This window comes from Ipomoea nil, unplaced genomic scaffold (genome assembly GCF_001879475.1).
Source record: "Ipomoea nil cultivar Tokyo-kokei standard unplaced genomic scaffold, Asagao_1.1 scaffold2845, whole genome shotgun sequence".
In the NCBI taxonomy this organism is placed as follows: domain Eukaryota; kingdom Viridiplantae; phylum Streptophyta; class Magnoliopsida; order Solanales; family Convolvulaceae; genus Ipomoea; species Ipomoea nil.
Window position 1 is genome coordinate 4074328 of NW_017619273.1, and position 12642 is coordinate 4086969.

The window sequence follows — 12642 nt, forward strand, 5'->3', positions numbered from 1 at the left end:
AAAGAACTTAAGATGAGCATTAAGGGATCTCAAAAACCACAAAATTGTGCACAGAATCAATCCTTTCATGTATAACACTTCTCATCACTAGTAACATAAACGACAAATTGACATGAAACTAGCCACTCTGAGTATACAATATACGGGTTCAAGCCAAAGCAAGTTAGCTTAATTCTGACCCCTTAAACACCACAGTTCCAATATCAACAAAGGAAAAAGTAGGATCAGTATATATCCCGCACGTATACCTCTCTCACAAGGTGAATACATCAAAGTCAACTCATATCATATCTACATGTTCCGGTCAGTTTGTGCATCTAAAGTAACACACTCTTATACACACATGGAGAAAAAGGCAAGCACATATTCTCCTGCCACAACATTGACAATTGATCATAGAAACAAGGTCAAATCGGGTTTTCACCGCCATTAATTATCCTTTCTTCAATGAAAACACACCCCATAACAATACTAATCTTCTCAATTCATTATGTTTGAATGCTTGGTAGGTCCAGAAATACCAGAACTGTAACTTGTTAAGTCCATCACAAACATAAAAACTACTCCATAAATGAAATATAAAATTTGGGAAAGTTTCTAAAAAGCTATCACATTATTCTTCAGAGAGGATTTTGACTTGACAAGTTTCATATTCAACAAAGAGAACTTTAACTGGAAAGTACTGGGAATAAGAATAAAATAAAATTCGAACAAGAGCCACACAGCATACGCCCAACAACCACAAAGAAATTCTTGCAAAGGTTAATACCTTTGTAGAAAATTCGCATCAAGAAATCTATAAAAAGCCATTAGTTAAGAGGAGAAAGAAAAAGAAATTAAGATATCTCACCAGTGGAGCTTGAACTCTAAACCCCCTGTGCCCATTTGGAGACCTCTCAATTGTTTGGTCCATTTCTCAGCAAAACTTTCACATAAAAGAGCTCAGATCAACCAACCCCTTTTGAGCTACAGTCTTCAAATCTGATCCAAAGCTGAAAAAAAGAAACAATTTTTTTTTAAAAAAAAAAATTATATAAATATGAGAAAAAAAAAGGGGGGGCCTTTTGGTGTACCCTTTTTTTCTCGAAATCTTCAAATGCAGACAAGAAACTAATAGGAATTGTGGATGGGAGTTGGAACTAAATAAGGCATCTGCTCTTCTTCTCACTCTTCAATCACTCCCTCTCTCTCTCTAAAAGGGGCCTCTGAAGACTATGTTTAACTGAAGATTTACAGCTGGACTATGGTCTCTCACCACTGAAATTAGATTTCAGATTTTGGTTGTAATTAATGCAGACACGACTAACATTAATATATTTTTTCATCTATAAAAAACATGATTTTTTAGTAGTATTATTGCTGTAATCTTGTGTCATCAGTGAGAAGATTAATTATATATGTGGCCAGAAGAGGACAAGAAGTCATCAGATTTTTTTAATGCTCGCATTTAATTAATGGGTCAAACCCCGAACCGGCGGTCTCTCCCCATCCGCCCTCCTTCTATCAAACTTTTCCGCTATGATTTTTTTTAAAACAACTACAATACTGAAAAGACAACATATTTAGTTTGTGCAAATACCAATTTTGATCCCACGAGTATTAGCAAAATGACGGTTTTAATTCGCATGTTTAATACCTACCAATTTTCATTCATGACTATTGTTTTAGTACCAATTTTAGTTCACGATTATTATTTTAGTATCAAAATTCATCACGTCAGTCACCCATCTATTTAAGACATCCCGAAATCTAACAATTTTAAGGACATTTTCATCATTTTCAACTTAAGATTTCAATTTGAGCATAAATAAATGAATTTAAGCCCTAAGATCGATCCCAATTCGCAGTTCTCCTCCTCATCCTACCTTAATTTGAGAAATAAAACTACGAATTGAGATAGATCTTATTGTGGTAGTGTTCGAATCATTTGCCATCAACATAATTTCACACACACACAAAATTTGAAATTTGTTTTCCAAATGTAATTATCTTAGTTATTATTCGTATTGTGAAAATTATAATATAGATGAAATACAGTTAAGAATAAATCAATGAAATTATGTAAATTCTCTCTATAAGTTTATTTGAATATGCACATAATTAGAGATTATATTAACCATACAAAATTATAATTTTAATTTTAATTGTAATTTTGTATTCTATAAAAATAATAAATACTTGACCAATGAAAGCTCAAAAATATTTTTATATTAAATAATTTAAAATATTTTAGTTTTTCTATTTTTTATTTATATTTATAATAACATTTTTTTTTCCCGTGCATCGCGCGGGTGAATTACTAGTATATATATATATATATATATATATATATATATATATATATATATAGAGAGAGAGAGAGAGAGAGAGAGAGAGAGAGAGAGAATTTCATTTTTGGTCCTACTATTATAGGGGTCATTCCAATTTTAGTCCATCATAATTATTTTTGCCACATTGCGTCCACTATTATTAAAAGTGTTCCAATTTTAGTCCACGAAAAATCTAAAAATAGACTAAAATTGGAACACTTTTAATAATAGTGGATGCAATGTGGCAAAAATAATTATGGTGGACTAAAATTGAAAAACCCCTATAACAGTAGGACCAAAAATGCCACGAAAAATCTAAAAATAGACTAAAATTGGAAAACTTTTAATAATAGTGGATGCAATGTGGCAAAAATAATTATGGTGGACTAAAATTGAAAAACCCCTATAACAGTAGGACCAAAAATGAAATTCACTCACATATATATATATATATATATATATATATATATATATATATATATATATATATATATATATATATATATTAAAATCCTCCTATTTCATTTTCCCGCCTAAACTGTGGTAGTAAAACTGTTACGACTCCAATGTTTATCCTTGCCCAGGATATTTTTTCATTGAAGACTTGCAAAGCTATTAGACTGCAATTGGTGCGCACCTATATGAAATCTCATAAAGAATGAGGAGTGATTCCATAAAATCTAGAGAGTGCATGTTCCACGATCAAGAGATATTTTGTTTTCAATCTTGTTTTTTTCTACAACTCCAATGTTTATCCTTGCCCCGAATATTTATCCATTGAAGACTTTCAGAGCTATTAGATGGTGATTGGTGTGCACCTATATGAAGTCCCTGAGAGAAATGGAAGTGCTTCCATAAAATCTAGAGAGTGCATATTTCACGATCAAATGCTATTTTTTTCGATTTTACTTTTTTTTTTCTAGAACTCGTGTTGTATATGAAATTGGGGAAAAGATGCATTACAAAGCTGCTTCCTATACTGCAAAAATAAACTGCAAAACAATACTTTTCTTTTTTACTCCATTGTAGGGAACTTCATGCTCATATACTAAGGGAGAATGTTGGTAGGTACTGTAAGCTTTTCAAAGAATGAAAAGTTTATGTCATTAAAAATTTTATGGTGATAAGTTATTTCTATATTTACAAAAAATGCACTCATTATTTTATGTTGTAATTCAACTATGCTGCTTTGGTTAAAGAATAAAAAAAAAATGACAACTTTCCTAGACAAATTTATTTATTGAAATCATTTTCATCTTTGAAGTTTGTAGATGATAAACAGTTCGTTGGTAAGTTTCATTTACAATTTTAATCACATCTGAATTCCTTTTCTTTTTTTTTTTATTAACATGTTTGACGTTATTAGTAGAGTCGTTGAGATATACTCCCTATTGGATAAGATCATTGCAGATTTGCAGGGAAGCCTTCTTAACTTATTGATTTTCTAATTGTACGTGGATACAAAGTAAATTATCTAATTTTGTTATTTTTATTGTATTTTGTATATGTATTTTTTATTAAGTAGTTTATTTGTTTATAGGGACAATCAGTTGAAGGCTACAGTGTGAGATCAACATATACCAAGAGTTGAAACCTTTTTTTAATTCCTGCCTTGCAAATCCTATGGTTGTTCTTATGCAATTGTGTAGAGTTAAGAATGATACGAAGAGTTAATCTAAACACAAGTGTTTTATTTTTATTTTTTTTATATTTGAAAGTATTTGAATAAGGACAAGTAATGAATGTTCTTTTTGATTAGCCGATTATGTCAAGATATGTAACTTTTGATACACAACTCATTTTCAATCAGGATTTTCAGAGTTTTGTGATTTTCTGGAAAGGTAAATTTATTATGTTTTAATCATTATCATAATATTTTTATCATTTATTTTTGTACATATTTTGTTTATTATTGTCATTTTTTTTCCAGTTTATGTGTTGATTAGATCATTCTAAGAAACATTATTGATATTTATGAGATGATTGAGGTAAACAGTAGCAATAAAATATATTTTTTAAATTGATGCAGTGGCATCAAATTTTATAATCATCTTTTGCCACTTTTTTAAATGATTTATTAGTATAAATTGTCACACTTTAAAATGTATTTTTTTAATGTTAATAAATAAATTAGCTTAAAATAATACATTAAAATCCAAAAGATAAGCAAAGTATAATCTAAAGTATAAAATAAAGCCAAAGTTGTACATGTTTGCAAAGTGATGGAGCATTGTAATAGTCTCAGTGCATCCAAATAAAGACATCATTTAACTGATTATTTCTTTCTTATCTCACATTAAAGGTTCAATACTGCAGATATATATAAAGTATTAGTAATAACATTGGTACTGCTAAATGTGTATATAACTAATTATTTATTGATTTAGGAATTAATATTATTGGTCAAATTTTACTTTCAGATATATTATAAATAATCAACCTACATTAGTACTATCTTATCTTCATATGAACAAAACTCATCATCCTTGAAGTGGTGAAAACAATTAAGATCCCCTCACTATAATTTTCCTCTCTGTAATCACAGTTTCTTTCGTATAACTTAAAAAATAAATGTTTCACATATAATAGTAAATAGAATTATAATATAGTAAAAAATAGGAATTAATATTATTGGTAAAGTATATATTAATTGAAATTGTACTTATTTTTAGTAAATCTTTTTTTTACACTTCTGGAAGATTCTTTTGAGCCTTCAACATGTGTGCATGTGCACATACAGAACTATAAACTGCCATTTTTAGATTGAATTCATCTTTCATGCGTAGTTGTATTTTCACCAACTAATTTAATAAAGCTTATTCTGTAAGCAAATGTAAAATGGATATTAACTGAAATCTTGGTAATATTGTTTCCATATCCACGTATTAACGTAATAACATAATACCATATAGAAAAGACATATTAGTTATATTCTATAATATAATAATATTTTTAGTAACATTATTATTTGCAAATTCTCCGTATTTTTTTTTTACGTATTTATAATACCGTGTAGAAAAGACATTAATTAATTAGGTAATAACATAATAGTATAATTGGTAATATTATGTATAGTATTACTGTGTAGAATTTTTAGATGTTTATCACCAACTAATTTAATACAACTTATTTTGTAAGCAAATGTAAAATAGAAATTAACTAAAATCTTGATAATATTGTTTCCATATTCAATGCTTTCACGTACTAACATAATACCCTATATAACCAATTTAAACAATTTATAATATAACCAATTCATATATATATATGCTACAACCTCACGGTCAAATCTATACTATAATTAAAAACAAAATCCTATTTACTTGATTTCCTACCCAAACAATATTAAATAGTAAAGGTAAATTAAAAAAAATGAAAAAAAGAAACATAAATATTTCACAATAATATTCTACATCATCAATTAAAAATGGAATGGAAATTAGGTAAATTAGAAAAAGAAATTAATATTAATAATTCATTGAAAATTAAAAATGAAAAAAAAGGAATTGAAGTTAGGTTAATTGGAAAAGAGAATGAATATTAATAATTGACTGAAAATAAAAAAGATATCCATAATTGACTAAAATGGAAAAGGAAATGGTCAGATCATTGCATTTTAATTTTTCACAATAATATTATACAGTATAATACATCAAATCACAATTATGTCAAATCTTTCACAATTTTACTGCTTAAGGTCTCTCATTTACGGTTTAGATTTAAAATTTAGCTTTTTCGTTGATTTTATAGAATTTACCAAGTTTGCATATTTAGTTGTTAAAAATTACATATTTAAGTGTTAAAGTTTGCACAGTGGAGTTGATGATAATTACGAAACTGCCACTATTTTTTTTTTAAAAAAATCTTATTAGATCCGTTGAATTTTTTCAGATGTAAGACTGAGATTGGTTTTTATTTCTCTCTTATGGAAGTGTTCTCACAAGATCCATAACAATCTTATATTACCGAGGAAGTATTGATCAGACCACAAGATCTCCTGAACATGCCCTAACTGTAGGAGGCACCTTTAATTACCTAACTAATATTATATAACTTGAACTAAACATAAAACATGCACTCTTAAAAGAATTGTACTTGGACTTGTAGTCAAACTCAAATATTATTAATAAATACACTTTTTAAAATATAACTCATTGACAACACTTGTATTCTGCTTTAAATATTTCAGTTTATAGTGCCTGAACTTAATAACACTATCATTGCTTGAAGAACAGATGCAATCAAAGAAGGAAACCTATGCATGATTAGTGAATTGGGAAATGTGATACACTTATAGGTTCTTTAGAAACAATTACGGAGTAACACATTTTTAGTAAGTACGAACTCTATTTTTTATAAGAGTTTTTTTTTTTTTTTTTTTTTTTTTTTTTTTTTTTTAGATTTAAATTTTGGATAAAAGAAAAGATAGACAATACACTCCAACAACTTTGACTAACAATTCTATTTTTTTCAACTTGACTGTAATTGCTACTTAATTCTAATTTGTGGGTTTAAGGGCAAGTCCAACCACCTAGCTAAACCTTTGAACCAATGAACATAGAGTTTTAGTTATAGCAAACAAACCATGAAAGAAAATAAATTTTATCTTATAAAACCATCCATCAATCCATGATCCGTGGTTGCAAGTAGCTATCAATTTGGATTACATGCATCGACTAATAACACCTTTAGTCAACATTATATGTTTTGTTTTTTTTTTGTTTTTTTGTTTTTGTTTTTTTTTTTGTTTTGTTTTGTTTTGTTTTTTGGTGATGTGTGAAATTTGTAACGTAGACACTACTCTAAATGTGTAATGGATTAACTCTACTTCTATAATAACCTGCAAACTATACAAGAGAGATAAACTGTAATAGAAAGATTATGTGCAATTAATGGTCCCAACGAAAAGAATATTGGTAAAAATCAAATTCATGATATTTAAATACGAGAATCATGTCCTACCTACTTGGTCATTTTTTTCGAGACAAATAGACAATAATGTTATAATGTTTAGTTTCTTTGATCCTCAGCTCGATTGTATTTAATACACACAAGTCATATTAAAAAATCAAGTTATATGAATTTTTTTTTTTCATAATAACAAGCTAAGTATATAATATATTATTAAATATATCTCGACCTTAATTAAGTCAAAATCTCTCAATGTTATACGTTGTCATACCTTACTATCTCATCAATTCAAGTTATATATATTTTTAAAATTGAATTAAACCAACGTTCAACAATTTTATTTTATGTATTTAAAGGCCACACCACAACGACCATTCTCAACTAACTAATAACGATACCCATGGGTTTCAAACATGTGTTTTGAAACTTTCAGTTGTGAAAACAAATTAAATGCATCATATAATTAATGTGTTCGATCTCTTACGCATAGTCTACTTTTTTTTTTTTTTTTGGTCAATGTTAATATATATACGAATCCCTATCACAATAACATCATTTATGGATTGGTAAATTAAATTACAAATTCATATTTTTATTGATGAGACTATATATAATAATTTGGTTCAACTCCAACCATGTTGGTCGGACAGTTGACTTGATAACTACAAGATTCTAAATTCGACACTTTATGCGAGTTGTCTATTAGCCTTCTTGCTAAGACAGGTTAATTACCTCCTTGTGGTCCATGCCGACTAGGGTCACATTCGGTATAATAATTTATTTCAAATATATAATTTTTAATTTATATTAACATTTTAATATATAATTCCATTGTCAAATCCACAAAATTTAAACATCAAAATTAAACAATTTGAATACTTTTTATTCAATTTTTGTTATCAATTTCAAAAGAAAATTGTGTGCTTTAAACCAAGCTAATGCTATCTTATCTCTTTTTTTAAAAAAATTATATATATATATATATATATATATATATATATATATATATATATATATATATATATATATATATATATATATATATATATATATATTTATAGCATTAGAGAACCATCACCATGTAAAAACTGTAGACAAATCTAGGCCTCTATCTTAGGTTTGTTTGTGGCTGAGATTTTTTAGATTTATTTACTTTTTTTTTTTTTAATATTTATTTACAGATGGTTGCTTTGGTAATTTTGGAGTGCGTTTTGAATCATGGACATGATTTAGGAGTTTAAAATTTATGATAAATTTGGATTACCTTGTTGTACTATCATTCTTACTTTCTTAGTATGGGTTCTTTCTCCAATCGTTATACCTGCACCACGGCGCACATAAGTGCCTCCCCAAACGACGTCATTTTGTTAAGTTGTGTAAGAAGTTGACGCGATTATGTACATTCTAGTATACAATTATGTACATTTTTTATACAATTATGTACACCCGAAACAAAGAATTTATGCGTATTATATTAAGAGTTTATGTGTATTATGTTAAAAGTTTATGTATATTATGTATTATGTTAGATTATATGTATCATCTTTTTAAAAAAGAGTATGTGTATTTTGCAAATTTTTTAAGAAATTTTTTTTTAAGAAAATTAACCGTGGACACAGGAAAGCGGAATTCTAAAAAAAATAAATAAATAAAATTCAAAACGACGTCGTTTTACATCAGGATGCACAATGCAATGCGCGCCCTGGTGCACGATATAAATTGCCTTCTTTCTCTATGAGTTATAATATTTTCTATTTTTGTGATTGACCTATGTGTATTTTTCGTTGGTGACATGTAATGTACTGGTGTGCATTGTGGCCTCCGCAAGTTTGCATTTGCAATGTCGGTTATGTAAATTTTGGGTGATTTAGAGGAGGAACAAAGTCCTCCTATAACAAGTGTGCATTTGCATGATCAGTGGTGTGCACTATGGCCTCTGATCTGTATGTGTGAATTTACAAGGTCGGCAGTGTTCATTTAGGGTGATTTAGAGGAGGAACAATGTCCTCTTATAAAAAGTGATGACTGATCATAATCACTCATCAGGGTTCATAAATGGTTGAGGGTATTAGTAAAAAATCCGAGGTCAATTTTATAATTATGACGAACTTTCAAGTTTGTAATATTATGTGCACTTTGGCCTCTGTATGTGTGGATTTGTAAGGTTGGTTGTGTGCATTTAGGTTGATTTAGATGATGAACAATGTCCTCCTGTAAAAAGAGAGGATTGATCATAGTCACTCATCAAGATTCATAAATGGTTGAGGGTTTTAGTAAAAAAAATAAAAAAAATAAAAAATAAAAAAATAAAAATAAAGGGATTGTCAATTTTATAAATATTGCAAAATTTTCAAATTTGTAATATTATGTACACTGTGGTCTCCGTAGGTGTGCATTTACATAGTCGGTGATGTTCATTTTGGATGATTTAGAGAAAATACAAGGTCTTCTTGTAACATGTGAGGAATAATCATAGTCACCCATCAGGGTTCATTAATTGTTGAGGGTTTTAGTAAAAAAAAATACGGGATCAATTTTTTAATAATTATTGCAAATTTTGAAATTTGCAATATTTATAAAATAGATTTTTGAGTTAAAGTGTGCATTTTCACAATTGGTTGTGTGCATTTTTTGTTAATGGTGTGAATTAGAATGGGTAGGCGTAGAATGAGAGGAAAAATCAGACTTTATCCTTATTTAGATAGGAGAGTGAATTTTTGGCTGGACAAATTTGCCCTTTTAAGTGTGATTTTGGGGGTTGACCGTTGATTTGTTACGTGGGAGGTAGTTCTCATATGAGCATTCTTCTAAAAGGTTGAATCCCAACCCTAAGGGCCCCCACACCCTGGCCCGACAGAGCATTTGGGAGGATGTAAATCATTGTGACTCAACTGAACATGAACCACAGAGGCTAGATCGGTGCTCACTGCGCACAAGGAGCCCCCCTCACTTTGAGCATGACCATACACATACGCGCGCGCGGAGGAGGGTTTAGTGAGAATAGATTCCTAGGTAAAAAGTACGTGGTGATTAATCTGATCCATCTATTTGGATAAATCAACAATTGAGAGTTGTTGAAATATAATAAGGGAAAAATGGATAGCATAGAATATTGTAAACTTGAAAGTTTACAATAATTATAAAATTAAACTCGTGTTTTTTTTTTTTTTTACTAAAACTCTTAACCATTGATGAATCTTAATAGCAGACTGTAGTAAGTCTTCATTTTTTTTATTTTTTATTTTTATCGGAGAGGTTGTTTTCATTTAGACCCACCCTCGCCGGAACACCTCGTGGTTAGACAAAAAAAAAAATGATAATGTGGTATGGAAGATTCTATTCACACCACCTATTTTACTATTTGCATCACCTATTTAATAGGTCAAACCACTTTATAGGTGGTGCTAATTAAAAAGTGCTATTTGCACAACCATCATTTAATGTGGTCAAAGACTAATATTTACTTTATATTTTTTTTTTACAATCAAATTATTAATTTAGAAAAAAGAAATAAAAAACAAGTTAAACCCCTCGCCTTCTCCGGTGAGAAGGCGAGGGACTGCCTTCTCATCGGAGAAGGCAACTGGGCTGCCTTCTCACAGTGGGTTGGTTGCCTTCTCACCGGAGAAGACAACCCAGGTAGACGCCTTCTCCAGTGAGAAGGCGATGGTTTCCTTTTTTTTTTTTAATGAATTAAATTTTGAATTAATTAATTATTACTTAAATCTAATAAATGCAGTTTTATTAAGGTGGTGGAAATAGCATTTTGATCACCCATTAAGCTATTTGCATCACCTATGTATTTATTATAAATTATCACATTTTTATATTTTCAATGTTCTTTATACTCCATTTTAGTCAAAGGGTGGTGCAAATAGCAACACCATGTGGTATACAAGTGTAAAAAGAAAAAGTACTTACATGCATGTTTAATGCACAAACACACTTGAGCATCTACATCAGTTTGGGTTTTTGCACAACATTTAAGAAGCTAAGGCTATCCTTATCCCAAAAATTTCTCTCACTTTCTAAAATGGGCCTCACTTCCACATCATCAATTTTGCATATAATAAAATAATATTAAAAGAAATAATAAAAATAAAAACAACATCAAAAGCTGTGCAGGTTGTCCTTTTCAGTAACTTTTGTAGCTTTCTCTCTCATTAGCAAATTCTCGATCTCTCTTGTTTCTAATTTAGCAATCTCTCTCCTATTTCTATACACATCAGCATAAAAAAAATTTAAAAAATGTATTCTCTCTCTTCCATGTAATTTAGAAAGGAGTAAAATTTCTGGAATGGGGTTAGCCATGTAAAGGTAAAAGCTATATATGGTTTTTGCACAACATTATATTTAAGAAACCAAGTAGGAGAGAGAGAAGAAGAAAAAAGAGGAAAAAGCTGATATGGCACAAAAGAAAAAAAAAATATTTTAACGGGCGTTGTATGTGCTCGAAATGCGAACATCTGCGCATTTTCTCTGATTATTTTTCTCTCCCCGGATACCCACAAAAAAAAAATCAATAACTTGCAGGAAAACAAAATATATTCTCTCTGATCTCATTCTTCTCTATCCTCCACCCCATGTTGGATCGTACTCCACAAAAAACTAAGAAAAAACTATAGCCGGGATGTTGAATTATACCAACTTTATCCATTTTTTTAGAATGCATTAAAAATTCCCTTAATTTACATGTATTTTTTTTTTCTATTGAACAATTTTTATGGTGAAAGGGAATATTTATAATTATTTCACAACGAAAATGAGGTGAAAATTCAAGAAATTGAGAAAAAAAAAAAACAAAAAACGAAAAAGAATGCATGCAGGCCCGGATTTTGGGCTGTGCAAGCTGGGCTACCGCACACGGCCCCAAATTTTAGAAGCTCAATATTTTATTTTTACGTAGTTAGTTTAGAAATAAAAATTAAAAGTTTTTAATTAAAAATAAGAGACTTTATAAAGAAATGGTAGGAACATGTATTTGTTGTATTTTAACTTTGAGGTCTAAGGTTCAAAACTTGTGCACACTATTATTATTATTCCATAATATGTCTATTTTTACAGATTTGTTATAATCTTTAAATTATAACAACGAATATTAGATAGTGCAATTGATGGAATGAGTTGTATCGATTATGTTTTTTTATGTTATCTTGCTTGAATTCGAGCAAATAATTGCCCAATTATCCGTGCAATGTGCGTGCGATGCACGAATAAATTTTTTTTTTTTTTTTTTGTTATATATTTAGATAATAAAATTACAGTATTAGTTTTAAAGATTTAAATTTTGGTAGGGCCTTGTTTATTTACCCGAACATAGCCACAAAAATCTAAAATGGGCCCTGAATGCATGCACAATATAGGATATTTGTATAGGTGTATGTACATATTTAGCATAACCCTACCAGCATCCGCAAGTAAA

At 29.2% G+C, this 12642-nt stretch overlaps 1 protein-coding gene across 4 annotated transcripts in view; it reads right to left on the bottom strand.

Moving 5' to 3' along the window:
* LOC109160220 (F-box/kelch-repeat protein At1g55270) overlaps positions 1-1307 on the bottom strand; it is a 28268-nt gene extending 26961 nt beyond the window's left edge. For 3 of the 4 annotated variants that reach the window (XR_002050712.1, XM_019308459.1, XM_019308457.1), the window contains exons 1-2: positions 1074-1307; positions 851-992 (exon numbers count right to left, since the gene is read on the bottom strand). Coding sequence is in view for 3 of the 4 variants with exons in the window: in XM_019308459.1 (XP_019164004.1) it covers positions 851-913 (63 nt within the window). In the remaining variant the exon portion in view is untranslated. The remainder of the gene's footprint in view (positions 1-850; positions 993-1073) is intronic. The other variant, XM_019308458.1, reaches the window with a different exon arrangement.
* Between the last annotated feature and the right edge of the window lie 11335 nt (positions 1308-12642).